The following is a 21,231-nucleotide window of genomic DNA, read 5'->3' as shown; positions in this document are numbered from 1 at the left end:
ACAAATTTGTGTCACCACTCGGGTTTTCTCCATTTTCACGAATTTAACTAGAACATTGCCCACCACTCACTGGGGGGGCGAGACACCATATTGGTCATTAAGGGGAGTGTTTTGCTGAGGCATTGGCCACCTGTTAGGCTGACATTAAAGAAGAGGGTATTTGTACACCTAATTCTCCTCTTCTCGTCCCACTTCTCCCTCATCTTGCAGTCTCTTCTGAGTGAATGGCTGCAGATGGTGCAAGTATGCACTTTACTTTCTCCTCTTACTTCACCCCAACATTACTCTTGACCTTTTGCCTTTTAGATATTAGAGAACTGTAACCTGTCCAGGTTGTGAAGGAAGAACAAGGAGGCAGTGAAGATGAAGACACACCATCACTTAATTTCAGTCATGGCCATCAGCTCAGATATTATGCTTTTCTATTCTTCCTACAACATTAGATGATTTCACATAACCTCTCCACATTTTACTCTCCTTTTGCCACCTTCTTGGCACAATCACTTAATTGGTCAATATTTCTTTGTAGCCTGTTTGCACCCTCGTTCTAGGGGATTCCGGAGGACCAAAACTAGTGTACAGTAGTAGTTATTGTTTATGGAGGGGGATCAGAATTAGGGGCCATTAATATAAGATAGTCACTAATAAATCAAACCAGAAATTCAGGAGAAACCCCCTTTACCCAAGAAGTGGTTAGGATGTGGAATTCACTACCACAAGAAGGTATTTAGCATTTAAGGAGGAGAAGCTAGACAAACACATGGTGGAGAAAGGAACAGAAAAAGGTAATTTGATGGAGTTAGGGAGAAGAATGATGGGAAGAAGCTTATTTGGAGCACAAAAACAGCATGGGCCTGAAGGACCGAATCAATGGCCCATTTCTGTCCCTTCAATGCTAAGCAACAAAGTGCAACAATTCAAACTACTCAAGTGTTCCTCACATAACTGCCGGGACTTGCTGGCAAACATCACTGTCAACTCAAAGCCTGTTAGCCACACACAAACTGAATCTGATTTGTAAAAGCGTGCTTGTTTCTTCCTTCAAGCAAACTGACCTGCAGATAAAATCACACACATTGTAAAATTGCTTGTAATTAGGCTGAGCGCATTATTGCAACTAATTTTAAAATTTTGTGGGGAGAACTTAGTGTGACCTGAAAACTGGCACAGCGATCGCAGTGAGCGATTAAGGATATGCCCTTTTTAAAAATTCATTCGTAGGATACAAGCACCACTGGCAATGCCAGTAGTTACTGCCCATCCCCAACTGTCTGATGTGGTGGTGGTAAACCACTTGAATCAATGCATTCAGTGTGGTAAAGACCAATGACAGTGAAGGAATAGCAATATATTTCCAAGTGTGCGACATGGAGGAGAATTTGCATTTGGTGATGTTCCTACGCACCTACTGCCCTTGTTATTCTAGGTGATCAAGGGTTTGGAAGATGCTGTTGAAGATGCCTCGGCAAGTTGCTGCAGTGCATCTTGTAGATGGTACACACTCAAGCCACGGTGCATCAGCGGTGGAGGGAGTGGATGTTTAAGGTGGTGGACAGGGCGCCAATCAAGCAGGCTTCCTCGTTCTGGATGGTGTCAAGCTTCGAGTGTTGCTAAAGTTGCACACACCCAGATACGTGAGGAATATTTCATCACACTCTTGATTTGTGCTTTGTAGATGGTGGACCAGCTAGGGAGTTGAGGCAAGTCACTCACCACAGAATTCCCCATTGATCTGCTTGTAGCCACAGTATTAGTGGCTGATAAGTGGCAACGAGCCAGCCAATGACCATTTTTCGATAAGAAAGAATCAAACCATCTCCCCTTGAGCCAAGTGGTCCTGGTAGAAACCAAACTGAGTATCAATGAACAGGTTATTGGTGAGTAAGTGCCCCTTGATAGCACTGTCAACAACACCTGCTGATAATTTGAGAGTAGGTGATGAGGCAGTAATTGGCCAGATTGGATTTGTTCTGCTTTTTGCAAACAGAAGATACGCAAGCAACTTTTCAATTTGTTGGGGAAATACCAAGTCTTGCAGCTGTTCTGGAATAGCTTGGCTAGAGGCACAGCTAATTTTGAAGCACAAATCTTCAGCACTGCAGCCAGTACGTTGTCAAAACCAATAATCTTTGCTGCACACCCTGTGCACTCAACCTTTTCTTGATGTCACCTGCAGTAATTGGAGAATTGGGTGAAGACCAACTTGTGATGGTGGGGACCTCAGGAGAAGGTGGAGATGAAGCATCCATTCATTATTTCTAGCCAAAAATGGTTGCAAATACATCAACCTCATCTTTTACACTCACATGCTGGGTTCTGCCAGCATTCAGGATGGAGATGTTCTTGGAGCCTCCTCCTCCCATTAGTTGTTGAATTCACTACTGGATGTGGCAGTGCTTTGATATAATCCACTAATTCTGAGATTGTTTAGCGCTGTCGATAGCATGCTGTTTCTGCTGTCCCGTTTGCAGCTTCACTAGGTTGGCACCACACTTTTAGGCATGCCTGGTGCTATTCTTGGCATGCCCTTCCACACCCCTCATTGAACTAGGATGGTCCTCCGATTTAATGGTAATGGCAGTGTGAAGGATATGCCAGGCCACGAGTTTATAGATTGTCCACCAAAATAAAATACTGCAGATGCCGGAAATCAAAATAATAATGCCGGAATTACTAAGCAGGTCTGGCAGCGTTGGTGGAGAGCGAAACAGTTAACCTTTCAAATCTGTAATCAAATGCAATTCTGAAGTTAGAAATAAATAAGCATAATCTGATAGCCATTACAAAGACATGGTTACAAGGTGGTCAAGGCTGAGATCTGAATAGTCAAGGGTATTTGACATTTCAGAAGGACAGAAGGAAAAGAAAAAAGGTGGTGAGTAGTTCTGTTACTAAAGAATGAGTTTAATACAGTAGTGAGAGATGACCTTGGTTCAGAAGAGCAAAATGTAGAATCGGTTTGGTTGGAAAACAAATAGCAAAGGAAAGTCACTTTGTGGAAGTAGTTTATAGGCCCCCTCATAGTAGCTACACTGTAGGACAGAGTATACATGAAGAAATAATGGAAACTTAAGAAAAGTACTATAATTAATGGGTGATAAACTTCATATGAATTGGACAAATCAAATTGGCAAAGATAGCCTGGAAGAGGAGTTCATAGGGTGTATTCAAAACAAATTTCTTAGAGCAATATGTTCTAGAGGCAACCGGGAAGCACACTATTTTAGACCTGGTAATATGTAATGAGACAGGATTAATTAATTAAAAGGAGCCTCTAGGCAATGATAATCACATCATGATAAATTACATACAAGTTTGAAGGTGAAAAACGTGGGTCTAAGACTAGTGTCTTCAGCATTAATAAAGGCATTTACAAGGGTATGATGACAGAGTTGGCTGAAGTGGGCTGGGAAAATAGATTAAAAAGGTTGGGCGGTAGAGAAATAGTGGCAGACATTTAAGGAAATATTTCATAGCTCCCAATAAATATATATTCCATTGAGGAAGAAAGATTCTACCAGAGGATGCACTATCCATCGTCAAACTGGGAAAAAGATGCATACAATACTGCAAAGATTAGGTGATAGATCAGAAGGGTGGACAGAATATAAAAGAAAACAAAGAATGAATGGCTAAAAAAAGAGAGAAATTAAGAGTACGAGATAAAACTAGCCATAAGTATAAAAATAGGCAGTAAGAGTTACTACAAGTATATATAATAAAAAAGGGGAAAAAAAAAAGAGTAGCTAAGTGAGCATTGGTCCCTTAGAGGGCGATACTGGGGATAGGATTATGGGAAACAAGGAAATGGCAGAGCCTCTGAACAAGTATTTTGTATCTGTCTTCACAGTAGAAGACAGGAAATGAATCCCAAGAATAGTTGAAAATCAAGAGGGAAAAGGGAGGGGGGAAACTTAAAACAATGATCACTAGGGTACAGATACTGGGAAAACTATTGTGTCTAAAGGCTGACAAGTCCCCTGGATCTGATGGCCTGCATCCTACGGTCTCAAAAGAAGTAGCTGGAGAAATAGTGCATCCATTGGTTATAAATCTTCCAAAATTTGCTGAATTCTGGAAAGGTCCCAGTGGATTGGAAAAACACAAATGTAACACCTCTATTCAAGAAAAGAGGGAGACAAAAAACAAGAAACTACAAGCCAGTTAGCCTAACATCTGTCATACAGAAAATGCTTGAATCTATTATTAATGGGGTAATAGCAGAATACTTAGAAAATCATAATGTGATCAGGCAGAGTTCAACATGGTTTTCTGAAAGAGAAATTGTATTTTAACTAATTTATTAGAGTTCTCTGAGGAAGTAACAAGCATGGTGGATAATGGGGAACCAGCAATTGTGGCATATTTAGATTTCCAAAAGGCATTCAAAAAAGGTGCCACATAAAAAAACTCCATAAAATAAGAGCTTGTAGTATTGGGGGTAACATATTAACGTGGATAAAGGATTGGCAAGAAGAATAGACGAACAAAATATTATTTAAATGGAGAGAGATTGAGGAATCTATGGTACAGAGGGATTTGGATATCCTGGTGCATGAATCATAAAAAGCTAGCATGTAGGTACAGCAAGTGATTGGAACACAAATGGAACATTGGCCTTTATTGCAAGGGGAATGACATATAAAAGTAGGGAAGTGTGCTATAGCTGTACAGGATATTGATCAGACTACCCCTGGAGCACTGTGTACAGTTTTGGTCCCCTTAGTTAAAGGGGGATATAATTACATTGGAAGCAGTTCAGAGAAGGTTCACTTGACTGATTCCTGGGATGAAGAGGTTATCTTATGAGGAAAGGTTGAGCAGGTTGGGCCTATACCCCTTTGCAGTTTCAAAAAAATGAGTAGTGATCTTATTGAAAACATAAAATATTGAGGGGACTTGACAAGATGGATGCTGGGAAGTTGTTTCCCCCTTGTGGGAGAGCTTAGAACTAGGGGATACAGTTTAAAAATAAGGGGTGTTCCATTTAAGACAGAGATGAGGAAGTTTATCTTCCCCCTCTCTCAGGAGGGTTGTTAAACTTTGGAAGTCTATTTCCCCAGATAGCAGTAGAGGTTGGTTCATTGAATCTATTCAAGGCAGAGTTTGACAGATTTTTGATCAACAAGGGAGTCAAGGGTTATGCAAGGCAGGCAGGAAAGTGGAGGTAAGGCCACAATCAGATCAGCCGTGATCTTATTGAATGGCATAGCAGGCCTGAGGGGCCGAATGACTTACTTCGGCGCCTGTTTTTTTATATTATGCAGTTGCAGATAGCCCACAGCAACTCACGGGTTGATAGAATCCTCAGAATTACCCCACTTGGAATGGTGTTAGTGCCCCACAGCACGATGGAGGGCATCCTCAGTGGTGAAGATGGAACTTCATCTCCGCAAGAATGTCATTCCCATGAATACTGTCATGGGCATATGCATCTGTAGCACGTAGATTGGTGAAAAGGTCACTTAAGTAGGCTTTTCTCCCTTGTGTCCAGGTGGTGAGAGAAAACACAAGTGCACAGCAGTCAGGGATGGGGGAAGATGGTAAGATAGCACAGGTGCCAACTCACAATTACACACTATTTCTGATGCAGAGGACTATGATGGGCCAGGTTACAAAAAAAGAGTCGTTATCTGTATAAACCCAAATTCTTGGTGCACTGGAAAGCCCGGAGATCAATGTAAATGCGCATGGAGGAGTCCAGCACCAACTTGACAATGGCTTTGTGCAGTTTAGAGTCCATTCTTGCCACATGGAATGGGTGATCACCTCCATCAGCACACCTGTGGAATTCACCATGATGCAGTGTCTGATGGCCAATATCACAGCTTGCATTGCCGTACAAGCAACTTCCAAAGGTCTGAATGCTGCAACGGAAGCTCAGACTGCTGTCATCAGGGCTTCAAATACCAGTGTTCAAAAGGCAGTGTTCAACAGTAATCTGTTGTCCAAAAGATTACAAGGATTGCTGAGGTGCCTTCCAGTGAGGGTGGCAGAAGCTCCATGGATACAAAGCTTTTGTCCCCTTAGGGTGAAAGCATTCACTTGCTATTACCATATAGCCAGCCAGCCCAGACTGTGACAGTCTACCTCCAAGGTGGGCACTCTAGGTCCAGAACTACTCAAGGGCACCCACCAGGACAATCTGCAGTCTCCTGAATTGAATGCTGCATCGACTGGGGAATAAACACCTTGTACTAAAGTTGAAGAGTCAAAAACACGTGGAAGAGGTATTAAAAGAACATGCAAAAGGGTGATTTGTTTTTTTAAATGCATCATGTTTATAAATTTGGATTAGAATGCAAATTTTCTTGTGGCTATTACTTTACTGTTGTCAGAAAGTGAACAACGTGATGGTCAATGCTCGAGCAAAGTTAAAGAGTGGGTTACCGTTGACGAATGGAAAGTTGTGGTCAAAGCTACTCAGATCGCTCATGAATTTACTTGATCATGTAGAGCCAATTATCCATCCTCCATTACCTTTGAAACTTGTGCAAGCACATGGTGCCAAGGGCTGTTCCCTCAATGGTTAGGTTACGTAGCATGCAACATACTACCATAAATATACAAATCCACACAGCTGAGTACTGTAGGGCTCCTCTAGATTGGTTCAGGCAGGGGAAGCATGGTTTGAGGATGTCGATGGTGTGCTCTATAATGCTGTTTCTGGCAGCATAGCTCTTATTGTATGTCTGCTGCACATTTGGGCGTTCCAGTTGAGACTCATGAACCATACTGAAAGTGGATAACCCTGGTTACCCAGCCACCAGCCTCAATTTGCCAGTGGATCAAATATAACTGGCACAGAGGACTACCACAGAATGAAGGAATCATGCATACCACCAGCTTAACAGGCATTCACCTACATGAACCATGTCGCTTGTTGAAGCAGAATTCCTTTCATTTTAAGAAAACGGCAGAGTTCAAAAAGCACGTACTAAGGCAATGTGCATGCAGTTAATCCACGATGGGAGAGCCTGCAGTCTGGGCTTGCTCCAACTGCCTGTTTTTGTTCAGAGGGAATGAAGTGAAACTGTCTCTCTTTGTATAGAGAGCCTCAATTACATCCCTGGTGCAGTAGTTTACTGCAAACTAAGAGATGCTGTTATGCCCAGCAGCAGCCTGAAAAGAGCCAGACAAGAGCCACAGTAACCTTGACAGGCACAGGCAATGCCGTTCCTGCCCTGTTTTGAGGTTCTAGTTGCAGCTACAGCAGTTAGCAGATCACTGTTAGAATGTCTTTAGTGAAGACGAGTAAAGAAATCTCAAGTATCATTTTTACTGAAGTTTAGATAAGAAAATTGTTCTCTGGGAATACATCTCCTGCTGAGAGCCCTTCTAGCAGCTCCTCCTGCTCTGCATGGTCTCTTTTCTTTCTCTATTTCAAGATGATGACCTACCAGGCCACCCATCTCTGGAAGTGACTTGTTTCAGCACAAGCCTTTAAACCACCTATGAAGTTCTTCAGCACCAGCTAGATCACTCCCTATAGACTATTAAAACTTTACACAAGTATAGGAAAGCTCCATAAAAACAGAATTGCACCAGCAGCCAGAAGGAATGATCTAACAGCCAACCTGCAAGTAGCTCATGATTCCTTTAAATAGCCCTGGTGGGAGGGTCCTTGGTGCCATCAAGCACATGTTCAATTTGTAGGAGTTTATGAAAAGATTGGCTGGAGTGTGGTCTTTGACAGCACATCACACCGGCTGATTGCCATGATCTTCCTGCTCTGCCTGCTGCTGTTGGTCATCCAGTGCACGCGCACTAACTTCTGTACCAAGGGGGCATCCAGCAAGTACGTTCACATCTAGGACCCAACATTCAACCTTCAGTAGGCTGATTAGCACCCAATAAAAAAAACACAAGTACTATGGAGTCAATTTCTCCCCACTTATGTATTGACTGTATTAAAGGAATCGCCACAAAACAAGACAAAAATACTTTTTTATCACCGCCATCAATCAAATAGCAAAGTACTGCTCTATGGTTACATAAGATGCAAATTCACTATTGCTCCCACTACCATTTTTGGCTTTGGATTGCACAATGGGGCAATGCACAGACACACCATTTCCAGTCACATATAGCACTAACTGGGGGTAAAATGCAATTCTAACCTAGATTTCTCAAGACAATCCTGAATTTTGGCAACACGAATCAATACACAAAAAATTAAAGATATTAAAAACACTCAAGAGATCAATGTAAGACACTATGTGAACTAGAACTCACAACAACATTTAATCTCAATCTCAGTCCTGCTGGGAAAAGTAAATTAATTACACACCTTTATAAAACACTAATTAGGCCTCAGCTGGAGTGTTGTGGCCATTTCTGGGGTACTTTAGGAAGAACTTCAAGGCCTTAGAGAGGATGCAAAAGAGATTACTAGATAGAGGTCTTCAGTTATGTGAACTTTCCTTGCCAATATAACAAAGATCAGGAATGCATTTTTTTTCAAAAAAAAAAAATTGGTTTGTGGTCAATTACTTGCTTCCTTCCAGACACAAAACAGAGCATCAGAGTGATGTCTTTTGTTCTGGGCAAGCTCTCAGCCCACCTAATAGATCAGTAATTCTGTTTTCCCATCACCAGTTTATTCAATAGTTCCGACATTGGGAAAGGTTTGCTGCCAGAAACAAAACAGGCACAAATCTGTCTAAGTGTCTGCACAAATCTTGTCCCAGTGGCAGAAAAATCTGTATATTACGTCTGGGATGATTATAAATTTGAACTGTTTTCAATGAGCTTCAATATTGCAATATATAATTAATGAAAGATTTGCCCAAAATACACCAACTATAAACTAATCTCTGTGGTGAACCATTGTTTCCCTTTTTTTGTTTATTTGTTCATGGGATATGGGCATCACTGGCTAGGCCTGCATTTGTTGCCCATCCCTAATTGCCCTGTTCAGAGGGCATTTAAAAGAGTAAACCCACATTGCTATGGGTCTGGAGTAACAGGTAAACCAGACCAAGTAATGGCAGCAGATCTCCTTCCCTATAGGACATTAGTGAAGCAGATGGGTTTTTAACAACAATCGGCAATGGTTTCGTGGTCATCATCAGGCTTTTAATTCCAGATTTTTATTGAATTCAAATTTCACCATCTGCCATGGTGGGATTTGAACCCGGGTCCCCAGAGAATTACCCTGGATCTTCTGGAATACTAGTCCAGTGACAATACCACTGTGCCATCACCTCCAAGAGATCCAAGAAGTTTCATCTTGTAAGTGATTTTATCCAGGTACTTTTAGGCACTAAAGAGCCTCCATGGTGGACAAGATGGGATCTAAAGCTAAAACGCTGATTTAGCTCAAGTTTAGCACATAACAGCACTTTGGTAAAGGAATTGAAGTTTGCGCTAGTTATGGTCTGAAGGACCGTTCAGAGCTGATTGCCACTTAAGTTGCCTGCTAACGCTTAGTAAAAGGAGGCTAGCGCTTGATTTAATGCCCTCGCCTAATGGCAACCAGCTGATTGAGAGAGGATTGAGCTCTACTTAAAACGTTACAGCACCTTTTACATTCACTTACTACTGGAGGTTTGAAAGTGATTTTTGAAACACATTGGAAGACTTCCTGGGATATTTTAATCAATATTTCACTAACATTTAACATTTATCCCAGAAATTCTCTCAGCATTACACCTAAAAATAAAAGCAATCAAATGTTGCGCTTCTCTATCTTAATGGGGGTCAGAAGAAAGGAAGTACTTGGTCACCACATCTTTCTAGGGGCCTCCTTTGGTCTGTAGCTGGAATGGAAGGATAGCATGTGGCCAGGCAGAGCAACATCAACTGATGCAGGAGGGAGGGACATAAGGACAAGAAGGACCCCATCCCCTGCAGATAGAGGACATCCCTCTAGTGCTGCATCTAAGAACTTGTGCACTCTCTCACTTGGTTCAAACTATCCTAAGATGTGGCAACCAACACACTCCAGATCTTCACTGGGTATAGATGCAGGGAGTCCACATAAACTGCTTCATGAAAATTATGTCCATCGGTCCTGAGTGCTAAACCTGCAGGTATCCACTTTAACGCCCCCCCAAGCAAGTTCAAATTATGGTAATCAGCAACTAGAATCAAAATTGTACACTAAAACCAGACTTTCAAAACAGGCACATCTTCAACAACTTTAGATCTTAAACTCCCCCCCACCCCACCCCCCCACCTTCCCCCCATCCCCATCCCGTTTCTCCCCCCTCCCTTTTTTTTTAATAATTTATATAGATTCTTCTTTTCCCACCTATTTCCATTATTTTTAAATCTAAAACTAAAACTTTGTTAGTCTTTCCACCCCAGCCCCACTAGAGCTGTACCTTGAGTGTCCTGTCTTCCATTCTTAATTAGCACCTTTCTTAGAAAATATCACCACCTTCAACACCTCTTTGATCCTTTTGTCTGTAACATCTTTTGATTATCTGCTCCTATCACTGCTTGCTTATCTCCACAATCACCACACCCTCAACTTCTCTCTCCCCCCGCCCCCCCCCCACCTTAAACCAGCTTATATTTCATCTTTATCCTAACTATGCTTCAGTTCTGCCGAAGGGTCATGAAGACTCAAAACGTTGACTGATTTCTTCTCCACCGATGCTGCCAGACCTGCTGAGTTTTTCCAGGTAATTCTGTTTTTGTTTTGGATTTCCAGCATCCGCAGTAGCTTTTAGCTTTTTGTTTTTATCTGTGTTTAATTGACTGCCACCTCTCTTCAAGAAATGCCCTCTCTGAAGAAGTATGGTTCTGTTCTCCGACAGGATTTCCGCCTGTCTCTTCTGCCCTGCTCACCTTCATTGCTTTCCACTTCTCTCCTGGTGTTTGACAAGGTGTTTACTAAAACCCGCTTTCACAGCCATATCTCCTTTCTCAGTGACTGTCTCCGTCTCCAACTCACCCCACGTGGATTTCAACTGAAATTCCATCCCTCTTGCTTCGAACCCACCCAGGATTACAGGTATCTCCGGGACATAAAACGTTTCTCGGACTGCTGTTCCCGTCGCATTCTGAGATCCACACTCAATGCCATGTGCCGCCATATGAACACACTCGATCTCTCCCTCCAGCAGCACCGCTGCACCCTTTTTCAAAGCTGCGCGTGCCCCCAGTTTCATTTTATTCTTCGCCTCATCCGTCGCCTAAACAAGAAACTTTTTCTCTTTCTCTCAAGTGCTAAGGAACACAAGCTCCAACAACTCATCGACACCAACACCCATCTGGGACCCTCCACCCCTGCTTGTCCCTCCGTCCCCACCCCATCTTCCAATCCCAGCCCCAGCCGCGTATTCACTATACCCCCTGACCTTCCCCTCTCCGATGCTGAACGTTCAGTGCTCAGCAAAGGACTTAGTTTCATACCCTTACGCCCTCATCTCAATGAATTTCGGGCTCGGCATGATGCTGAACTCTTCTTCCGCCGTCTTCGTCTCCGTGCTCACTTCTTTGGGCAGGAGTCCTCTCCCCATTCAACGGATCCTTTTACCCACCTCCAATATTCTCCCTCCACCTGGACCCCTCCCTCTGGATTCTTACCTTCTCTTGATCTTTTCATTGAGAACTGTCGGCGTGACATTAGCCGTCTCAATTTCTCTGCTCCTCTCACCCATTCCAATCTGTCTCTCTCTGAACTCACTGCACTCCGTTCTCTCAGGTCCAACCCCAACATTGTCATCAAACCCGCTGACAAGGGTGGTACTGTTGTTGTCTGGCGCATTGACCTCTACCTCGCGGAGGCTGAGCGTCAACTCGCAGACACTTCCTCCTACCTCTCCCTGGACCATGACCCCACCACAGAACATCAAGCCATTGTTTCCAGGACTGTCACTGACCTCATCTCCACTGGAGATCTTCCTCCCACAGCTTCCAACTTGATAGTCGCCCAACCTCGGACGGCCCGCTTCTACCTCCTACCCAAAATCCACAAACAGAACTGTCCTGGCAGACCGATCGTGTCAGCCTGTTCCTGCCCCACGGAACTCATTTCTCGTTATCTTGACTCCCTTCTCTCTCCCCTTGTCCAGTCCCTTCCCACCTACATCCGTGATTCCTCTGACACCTTACGTCACATCAACAATTTCCAGTTCCCTGGCCCCAACCGCTTCCTCTTCACCATGGATGTCCAATCCCTCTACACCTCCATCCCCCACCAGGATGGTCTGAGGGCCCTTAGCTTCTTCCTTGAACAGAGGCCCCAACAATCCCCATCCACCACTACTCTCCTCCGTCTGGCTGAACTTGTTCTCACACTGAACAATTTCTCCTTTAACTCCTCTCACTTCCTCCAAATAAAAGGTGTGGCTATGGGTACCCGCATGGGCCCCAGCTATGCCTGTCTCTTTATGGGGTATGTGGAACATTCCTTGTTCCAGTCCTACTCCGGCCCCCTCCCACAACTCTTTCTCCGGTACATCGATGATTACTTCGGTGCTGCTTCATGCTCTCGTCGGGACCTGGAAAAATTTATTAATTTTGCTTCCAATCTCCACCCCTCCATCATTTTCACATGGTCCATCTCTGACACTTCTCTTCCCTTCCTTGACCTCTCTGTCTCAATTTCTGATGATAGACTGTCCACCAATATCCATTACAAGCCTACCGACTCCCACAGCTACCTCGACTACAGCTCCTCACACCCCGCTTCCTGCCAGGACTCCATCCCATTCTCTCAGTTCCTTGGCCTCCGTCGCATCTGTTCTGATGACGCTACCTTCAAAAACAGCTCCTCTGACATGTCCTCCTTCTTCCTTAACCGAGGTTTTCCACCCACAGTCGTTGACAGGGCCCTCAACCGTGTCCGGCCCATCTCCCGCGCATCCTCCCTTACGCCTTCTCCTCCTTCCCAGAAACATGATAGGGTCCCCCTTGTCCTCACTTATCACCCCACCAGCCTCCGCATTCAAAGGATCATCCTCCGCCATTTCCGCCAACTCCAGCATGATGCCACCACCAAACACATCTTCCCTTCTCCCCCCCTGACGGCATTCCGTAGGGATCGTTCCCTCCGGGACACCCTGGTCCATTCCTCCATCACCCCCTACTCCTCAACCCCCACCTATGGCACCTCCCCATGCCCACGCAGAAGATGCAACACCTGCCCCTTCACTTACTCTCTCCTCACCGTCCAAGGGCCCAAACACTCCTTTCAAGTGAAGCAGCATTTCACTTGCATTTCCCCTAACTTAGTCTACTGCATTCGTTGCTCCCAATGCGGTCTCCTCTACATTGGAGAGACCAAACGCAAACTGGGCGACCGCTTTGCAGAACACCTGCGGTCTGTCCGCAAGAATGACCCAAACCTCCCTGTCGCTTGCCATTTTAACACTCCACCCTGTTCTCTTGCCCACATGTCTGTCCTTGGCTTGCTGCATTGTTCCAGTGAAGCCCAACGCAAACTGGAGGAACAGCACCTCATCTTCCGACTAGGCACTTTACAGCCTTCTGGGCTGAATATTGAATTCAACAACTTTAGATCTTAAACTCCGCACCCCCCCCGCCCCCCACCACCCCTTCCCCGCATCCCCATCCCGTTTCTTCCCCCTCCCTTTTTTTTTTCAATAATTTATATAGATTCTTCTTTTCCCACCTATTTCCATTATTTTTAAATCTAAAACTAAAACTTTGTTAGTCTTTCCACCCCACCCTCACTAGAGCTGTACCTTGAGTGTCCTGTCTTCCATTCTTAATTAGCACCTTTCTTAGACAATATCACCACCTTCAACACCTCTTTGATCCTTTTGTCTGTAACATCTTTTGATTATCTGCTCCTATCACTGCTTGCTTATCTCCACAATCACCACACCCTCAACTTCTCTCTCCCCCCGCCCCCCCACCTTAAACCAGCTTATATTTCACCTTTCTCCTAACTATGCTTCAGTTCTGCCGAAGGGTCATGAAGACTCGAAACGTTGACTGATTTCTTCTCCACCGATGCTGCCAGACCTGCTGAGTTTTTCCAGGTAATTCTGTTTTTGTTTTGGATTTCCAGCATCCGCAGTAGCTTTTAGCTTTTTGTTTTTACATCTTGTTAGCACCCATTTACACACTTTCACCAAAATATCCCACTCCTCCACCACTATAAAGTGGTTATACATGTGGGTCTTTTAAATGCAGAGCAATTCATTCATTCATTACAGGATAGAATTCGGAGCACTGGCATCTGTAAAATAATACACATATCATTGCTTAAGTCACATCTGCACATTTAAAGCAAATTGGACTTTTGAAATTAAGCTCTAATTACAAATTTAGATTTCATTGGCAGAAATATCCAAAGTATAGCTAGACAACATAAAACTCTGCCATGAGAGGGCCTAAACACTCAGCCAACACAAAATTGTAGCATGTACAGAGTATTCACTGTTTCACCTCAGGACTTTGTGAATTCCATAGTTACATTGCTCAATTGTAGATGCCCAAATAAGATAAGAATACAAGAAATAGGAATAGACCATTTGGCCCTGTGAGCCTGTGATACCATCCTGACTGATCTTCTGTTTTAACTCCACTTTTCCGTCTTATCATGTCCCTTAATTCGTTTAGTACCCAAAAACCTATCAACCTCTGTCTTAAACATGCTCAATGGTTGAGCACCCACAGCTCCCTGGGGTAAAGAATTCCAAAAATTCACAACCCTCTAAGAAATGTCTCCTCATCACAGTCTTAAACGGCCAGCCCCTTATTCTGAGACTGTGATCCTGTGTTCTTTGTTAGGTAGGATGGCTAAAACTGCACAGAGTACTCCAAGAGTGGACTTACCAATGCCCTGCATCATTGTAGCAAGATTTCTTTACTCTTCTACTTCAATTCCTTTGCAAAAGTTAACATTCAATTTGCCTTCGTAATTGCTTGCTGTACATGCATATTAACTTTATTATTCATGTACAAGGACACCCAGGTCCCTTTGAATACAAATATTTCCCAGTCTCTCACTATTAAATATTCTGCTTTATTATTTTCCCTACCAAAATGGATAACTTCACATATCTCCACATTCTTCGATGTTCTTGCCCACTCATGCAATCTGCCTATATTCTTCTGCAGCCTCTTTGCATCCTCATCACTTATTTTCCAATTTAACTTTGTATCGTCAGCAAGCTTGGATATGTTACATCAGTCCTCTCACCTAAATTAATATAGATTGCATAATAGCAGAGGGCCAAGTACCGATTCTCGCATCACCCTAAGTAGTCCCTTTTATTCCTACCTTCTGCTTTCAGTCCATTAACTAATCCTCAGTCCATGCTAATATATTACTCCCAATCCCACGAGTGCTAACGCACAGAAGAAGGGTCATATGGACTCGAAACGTTAACTCTGTCTCTCTCCCCACAGATGCTGCTAGGCCTGCTGAGTCTTTCCAGCATTTTCTGGCTTTGGCCCACGAGTGCTAATGTTGCGTAATAACTTCTTGTGTGGTGCTTATCAAATGCTTTTTACAAATCCAAGTACACTATATCCACTGGTCCCCCAATCCATAATACTAGCTCCATCCTCAAAAAACTCCAACAGATTTGTCAAACACAACACAGATTTATGGAAAGGCATTTAATTTCCTTGTTAACATGTCCCCAATAATAGATTCTAGCATTTTGTCCACTACTGATGTTAGGACCTAGTCCCAATTTTCTCTCCTCCTCCTTTCTAAAATAGTGGGGTTACTTTTGTTACCTTCAAAGCCTTGGGAACTATTCTAGAATCCAAGGAGTTCTGGAAGATCAAAACTAATGTATCCACTATCTCTGCAGTTGCCTCTTAACAGCCTAGGATACATATCATCAGGTCCAAGGAACTTAATCGCCACTTAGTGCTATTAATTTCTTCAGTACCATTTCTTTATGCCTGATTTTGTCAAGTTCTTCAGTCTTTCTAGACCCTTGGTTCCCTCATGTTTAAAGGGGGCTACGGGGGAGCAATTTCTAGTCATCTCACTGCTGATTCTAAGGCTGACTGCCGACATTTCCTAATTCAGGAACCTTCTACAATTCAAGTTTTAAAAGTTCTTCAGGAATTCAGAATATGTTTGCAAAATTCCATACGGCAGCATGTGATGTTCAGCAGACAACGTTATATTTCTGAATGCAAATGATAGTTAAAAAGAGGCTATCATATGTGTATGTCTTCACTTTTAAGGCATCCCAGACTACAACAATCTTGCCAATCTGCACGACTCCAGCCTGTAACAAAATGCCTTCTGTTACAAACATCATTAACAGTCAAAAATATGCCCTTTGAGTAAGGACAAGGTGCAGGATTCTTTCGTAATCTTTGAGCAATTTTAATTTCTTATTTTTATTACTCAGAAGCTTCTCCACTTCCTCATATCACCGTCCCTCCACCATATGGAAGTGCCCAAACACAGTTGAGCAATGTTACCCTCACTGAATTTCAAACAAAAAGTGCAAGATAGATATAAATTTAGCCCCAGTTTGTAACGGAATGGAAACAACTTCCATTTCTATCATTCAGTTGAAAACTTGTCATCAAGAACATAGAATGATGAATATTCTGGAGCCACAATTTGATCTGGTTAGTTATCCAAACAGTACCTTGAAAAATCATGACAAACTTTAAAATTTCATATTTGACAGTATATCAAAGGGAGCGAGTCAAATAAAATTCTCTGCCCCTTGCTATACAATTAGCAGAAGAATACCCCAAAACTCAATCTTTCCAAGAGAAAAGCTGTTGAGTTCTACAGCAGTAAGAGCCTATGATTAAAGCTATCCCAAAAACCAACTGATTGTGAATAATTTCAGTGCTCAGTGTTTATTCTTTATTTGTGAGCCAAGACCAGTGCCCTCAGGCCAGGTGAGGAAAAAAGTAGCTGGTGGGGACAGGGTGTAAGTGGGGAGGAAAATGCCTGTAGCATGATTATTTCAATTCGCTAGTCTGAGACAATTCTGTTTAACTTCTGAAACTTTAACTGTAGAACCTTTTTGAAGACTCCACAGGAAGCCATGCTGTGTAACTACATCACCTTTAGTAACCTTTCACTTAAAAATACTGATCAAGTCACAGAATTTCAAAAGCTTCTTAGTAGCCTGCAAATTATGTTTCCAAACACATAATAAGTTCCATTTCCATCATGACACACCTTCCATAGTAGGTCAATAAGTAAACCATCAGATTGACACAAACATTTTTTGCATTTCAAAAATAGAATTCACACAATCAGAACTGCATTGATATGATATCATGATGAAATGACTCATCTCCCCCAAGCTGGTCCTCTTCCCAAAAAGCCACGATGTCAACTGACTGCAATTATGGCAGTCCAATTCCACATAGAATAGACCTGAATAAATTTAAATAAAGGTTTCCTTACGGCTGGCAATGCAGTACGCCAATCTGCAATTGATTCGCCTGTAGAGTTGCTTGTTGATCGGCCATATTATCAGTGTGCACAGCTGAAGTAAGTTGATGATGAGTCCAGTCACTACAAAGATGTAGCATAGAAGAAGGTGGCAGATGAACTGAGATTTCAAGAAGGCTATGATACCCATTGCTTACAAGGCCTCCAATATATCCACCAAATGTCCAGAGTTCATAAAGAAAATCTGCAACACAGATAAGTCATTAGATATAGAAAACGATTAGAATTTACTTTAAAAAAAAACATTGACTAGGCTACAATTCAAATTTTGACTAACAAAATTCCCTCTTACAGCAACAAAAAAAATTTAATTTTCCTCAAATAGAAAAAAAAGTGACTTTACTAGAGACACAACAGAAGCAGCAGCCATGTAAAACACCTACAGAAATATAAACTGCTGGCATTTGGCTAACACCTCAAAATGGTCAATGCTACGAAGTTGGAACACTGCTAGGCAGCCTTGGTTCTTCAAATCATCTGCCCCTGTTGTCCGATTCAAGTGTCACTATGTGGCAATCTCAGTGAGGTGTCGAAACTATGTCTACTGCAGTACAAACAATTGAAATGTGGCTTTTTAACTGAACGCAACTATGATTGCATCATGATTCTCTCAAGTGATTTTGCAAACTAAAGAAATGCACAACCAACTTTCAGTGCAGGAAGTAGAAAGGGAAAGGATAATGGCACTTTGTTTATCATGGGGAGGCAGTAGCATAGGGGCACTGTGGGCCATCAGCAGCAGCAGAAATTGTAGCCAGGGGATCAACTCTGGCTCAATGAAGAGGGCATGCCAGGACCAGCACCAGGCATTCCTAAAAATGAGGCGCCAACTTGATGAAGCTACAACATAGGACTACTTGCATGCCAAACAGCAGAAGCAGCATGCCATAGACAGAGCTAAGCAATCCCACAACCAATGGGTCCAAGTTCTGCAGTCCTGCCAGATCCAGTTGCGAATGGTAGTGAACAATTAAACAACTAACCAGAGGACAAGGCTCCACAAATATCCCTATCCTCAATGATGGGGAACCTAACAATATGAAAGACAAAGTTGAAGCATTTGCAACCATCTTTAGCCAGAAGTTCCAATCCATCTTGGCCTCCTCCTGAGGTCACCTACATCGCATATGCCAGTCTTCAGCCAATTCGATTCACACGACGGGATATCAAGGAACAGCTGAAGGCACTGGAAACAATGGGCTCTGACAATGTATCACAGAAGGCTTGTGCTCCAAAACTTGCCACACCCCTAGCCAAGTTGGTCCAGTACAGCTGCAACACTGGCATCTACCCAGCAATATGGAAAATTGCCCAGAGTTGCCCTGCCCACAAAAAGCAGGAGAAATCCAATCTTGCCAACTGCCACTCCAGTAGTCCACTCGCAATCATCAGAAAAGTGATAGAAGGTGTCATCAATAGTGCTAATAGCACTTACTCAGCAATAATCTGCACATGAACACTCAGTTCGAGTTCCGCCAGGGCCATTCAGCTCCTGACCTCATTATAGCCTTGGTCGAAATATGGACAAAAGAGCTGAGCTCAAGAGGTGAAGTAAGACTTGCTGCTCAAGATCAAGGCAGCACTTGACCAAGTGTGGCATCAAGGAAAGGAACCTTAGCAAAATTGGAGTCAGTGGGAATCAGGGAGAAAACTCTCCACTGATTGGAGTCATACCTAGCAAAAAGGAAGATAGTTGTGGTTGTTAGAGGTCAATCAGCTCAGTTCCAGAACATCATTGCAGGAGTGCCTCAGTGTAGTGTTCTAGCACCAACCATCTTCAGCTGTTTCATCAATGACCTTCCCGCCATAAGGTAAGAAGTGGGGATATGCAATCATTAGCGAACAATGATCAGCACCATTCACGACTCCCCAGATACTGAAGCAGTTTGTGTCCATATGCAAAAAGGACAAGACAACATTCAGACTTGGGGTGATAAGTGGCAAGTAACATTCACGCCACACAAGTGCCTGGCAATGATCATCTCCAACAAGAGAGAACCTAACTTATCTCCCTTTGACATTCAATGGCATTACCACCACTGAATCCCTCATTATCATCATCCTGGGAGTTACCATTGACCAGAAACTGAACTGGACCAGCCAAATAAATACTGTGACTACAAGAGCAGGTCAGAGGCTGGGAATTCTGAGGCGAGTAATTCACCTCCTAACTCCCCAAAGCCTATCCACCATTTTCAAGGCACAAGTCAGGAGTGTGATGGAATGTTCTCCACTTGCCTGGATGAATGTAGCTCCAACACTCAAGAAGCTCAACACCATCCAAGACAAAGCAACCTCATTCCTCATTCAAAGGGCTGATGAGCAAATTTTTACCAAGCTAAGTTTTGGCACAATATTTAATGTGAAATTTAATAAAAACAATGGCAAAGCAATACATTGATCATTTTTTAAAAAGAAATAAAAATGACCATTAAAAAGCACCAAGTACTTTTTTGCCTTTCCACTTGAGAGACACAGAGACTGAAGTCCTGGTCACCAGGGAAGTGGTGGAAACTGGGACTGAGCTAAGGAATTGGGTTTAACAACACTGACCTTGCTTTCGCTTCTGGCAGCACACACACTGTTCTTGCCTCAGCACAATTCATACAAAAGCAGGGGTTGGAAGCTGGTTGCCTTTCAGGCTGGGTTTTCCTCCTCTCCTGGCCTGCTTTATAGATAGTTTTTGGGGGGAGGGGTCAGGGTGCATGTGTGTCTGGCTCACTCCCAATCTGAGCTCCAGCTCTCACCCACTCACTCACCAGGCCCTCCCAGACTCGCTCACCCCTCACACAGCCTCGTTTACACAAACTCACTGTCGCTGGGTCAAAATCCTAGCACTACCACCACCCCCCACCCCCCCACCCCCACACGGAACAGCATTGTGCATGTACCTACATCACATGGACTGGTTCAAGGCAGTGGCACCCACTACTTTCTCAAGGGCAATTAGGAATGGGTAATAAATGCTGGCCTGGTCAATGATACCCACATCCCGTGAAAGAATACAAAAAAAAAGATTTCTAGTTGGCAACTTAGGTCTTCCTTCGTTATGTACTTAGTGCCACTTGTACATTCACAATCTGTGTTGTGTGCATACACACTTTTCCTGGACTATAAAACACACCACTCAATAAACCAAGGAAAATAATCAGCAGTTCCGGTGGTGTACTTGAAGATTAAAGTTTGCAATTGTGTTTTTTTTAAAATTCATTCACAGGATGTGGGCTTCGCTGGCTGGATTAGCATTTATTGCCCATCCCGAGTAGCCCTCAAGGTGATGGTGAGCTGACTTCAACTGCTGAAATCCATGTGGTGTAGGTACACCCACAGTGCTGTTAGGAAGGGAGTTCCAGGGTTTTGACCCATCGACAGTGAAGGAACGGCAATACATTTGCCAGGCCATGAGGTTACAAATTGTGTTCAAGTACAATTCTGCTGCTACTGATGGCCCAGAGCGCCTCATGGATGCCCAGTCTGGAGTTGCTAGATCTGTTCGAAATCTATCCCATTTAGCACGAAAGTGCTACATAACACAATGGAGGGCAGGAGTGGAGGCAGGATTTCGTCTCCGCAACGACTGTGCGGTGGTCATTCCTACCAATACTGTCATGGACAGGTGTATCTGCAGCAGGCAGGTTGGTGAGGATGAGGTCAAGTATGTTTTCCTTCTCGTTGGTTCCCTCATCACCCACTGCACAACCAGTTTAGCAGCAATGTCCTTTAGGATTCAGCCAGCTCGGTCAGTCATGGGCTGCCAAGTCACTCGTGGTGATGGACATTGAAGTCCCTCACCCAAAGTACATTTTGTGCCCTTGCCACCTTCAGTGCTTCCTCTAAGAAATTTTCAACACAGA

The 21,231-nt window shown here is 43.4% G+C and overlaps 1 protein-coding gene across 4 annotated transcripts in view; it reads right to left on the bottom strand.

Moving 5' to 3' along the window:
- The window catches only part of agpat4 (1-acylglycerol-3-phosphate O-acyltransferase 4 (lysophosphatidic acid acyltransferase, delta)), a 192,942-nt gene that overhangs the window by 131,389 nt on the left and 40,322 nt on the right, over positions 1 to 21,231 (bottom strand). For 3 of the 4 annotated variants that reach the window (XR_013578660.1, XM_078556739.1, XM_078556741.1), the window contains exon 2: positions 17,330 to 17,561. Coding sequence is in view for 3 of the 4 variants with exons in the window: in XM_078556739.1 (XP_078412865.1) it covers positions 17,330 to 17,507 (178 nt within the window). In the remaining variant the exon portion in view is untranslated. Of the gene's footprint in view, positions 1 to 17,329; positions 17,562 to 17,760; positions 17,836 to 21,231 lie in introns of those variants that run through there. The other variant, XM_078556740.1, reaches the window with a different exon arrangement.

Source organism: Cetorhinus maximus, chromosome 14 (assembly GCF_964194155.1).
Source record: "Cetorhinus maximus chromosome 14, sCetMax3.hap1.1, whole genome shotgun sequence".
NCBI classification, from domain to species: Eukaryota; Metazoa; Chordata; class Chondrichthyes; order Lamniformes; family Cetorhinidae; genus Cetorhinus; species Cetorhinus maximus.
This window is presented reverse-complemented; position numbering and strand designations above follow the sequence as displayed.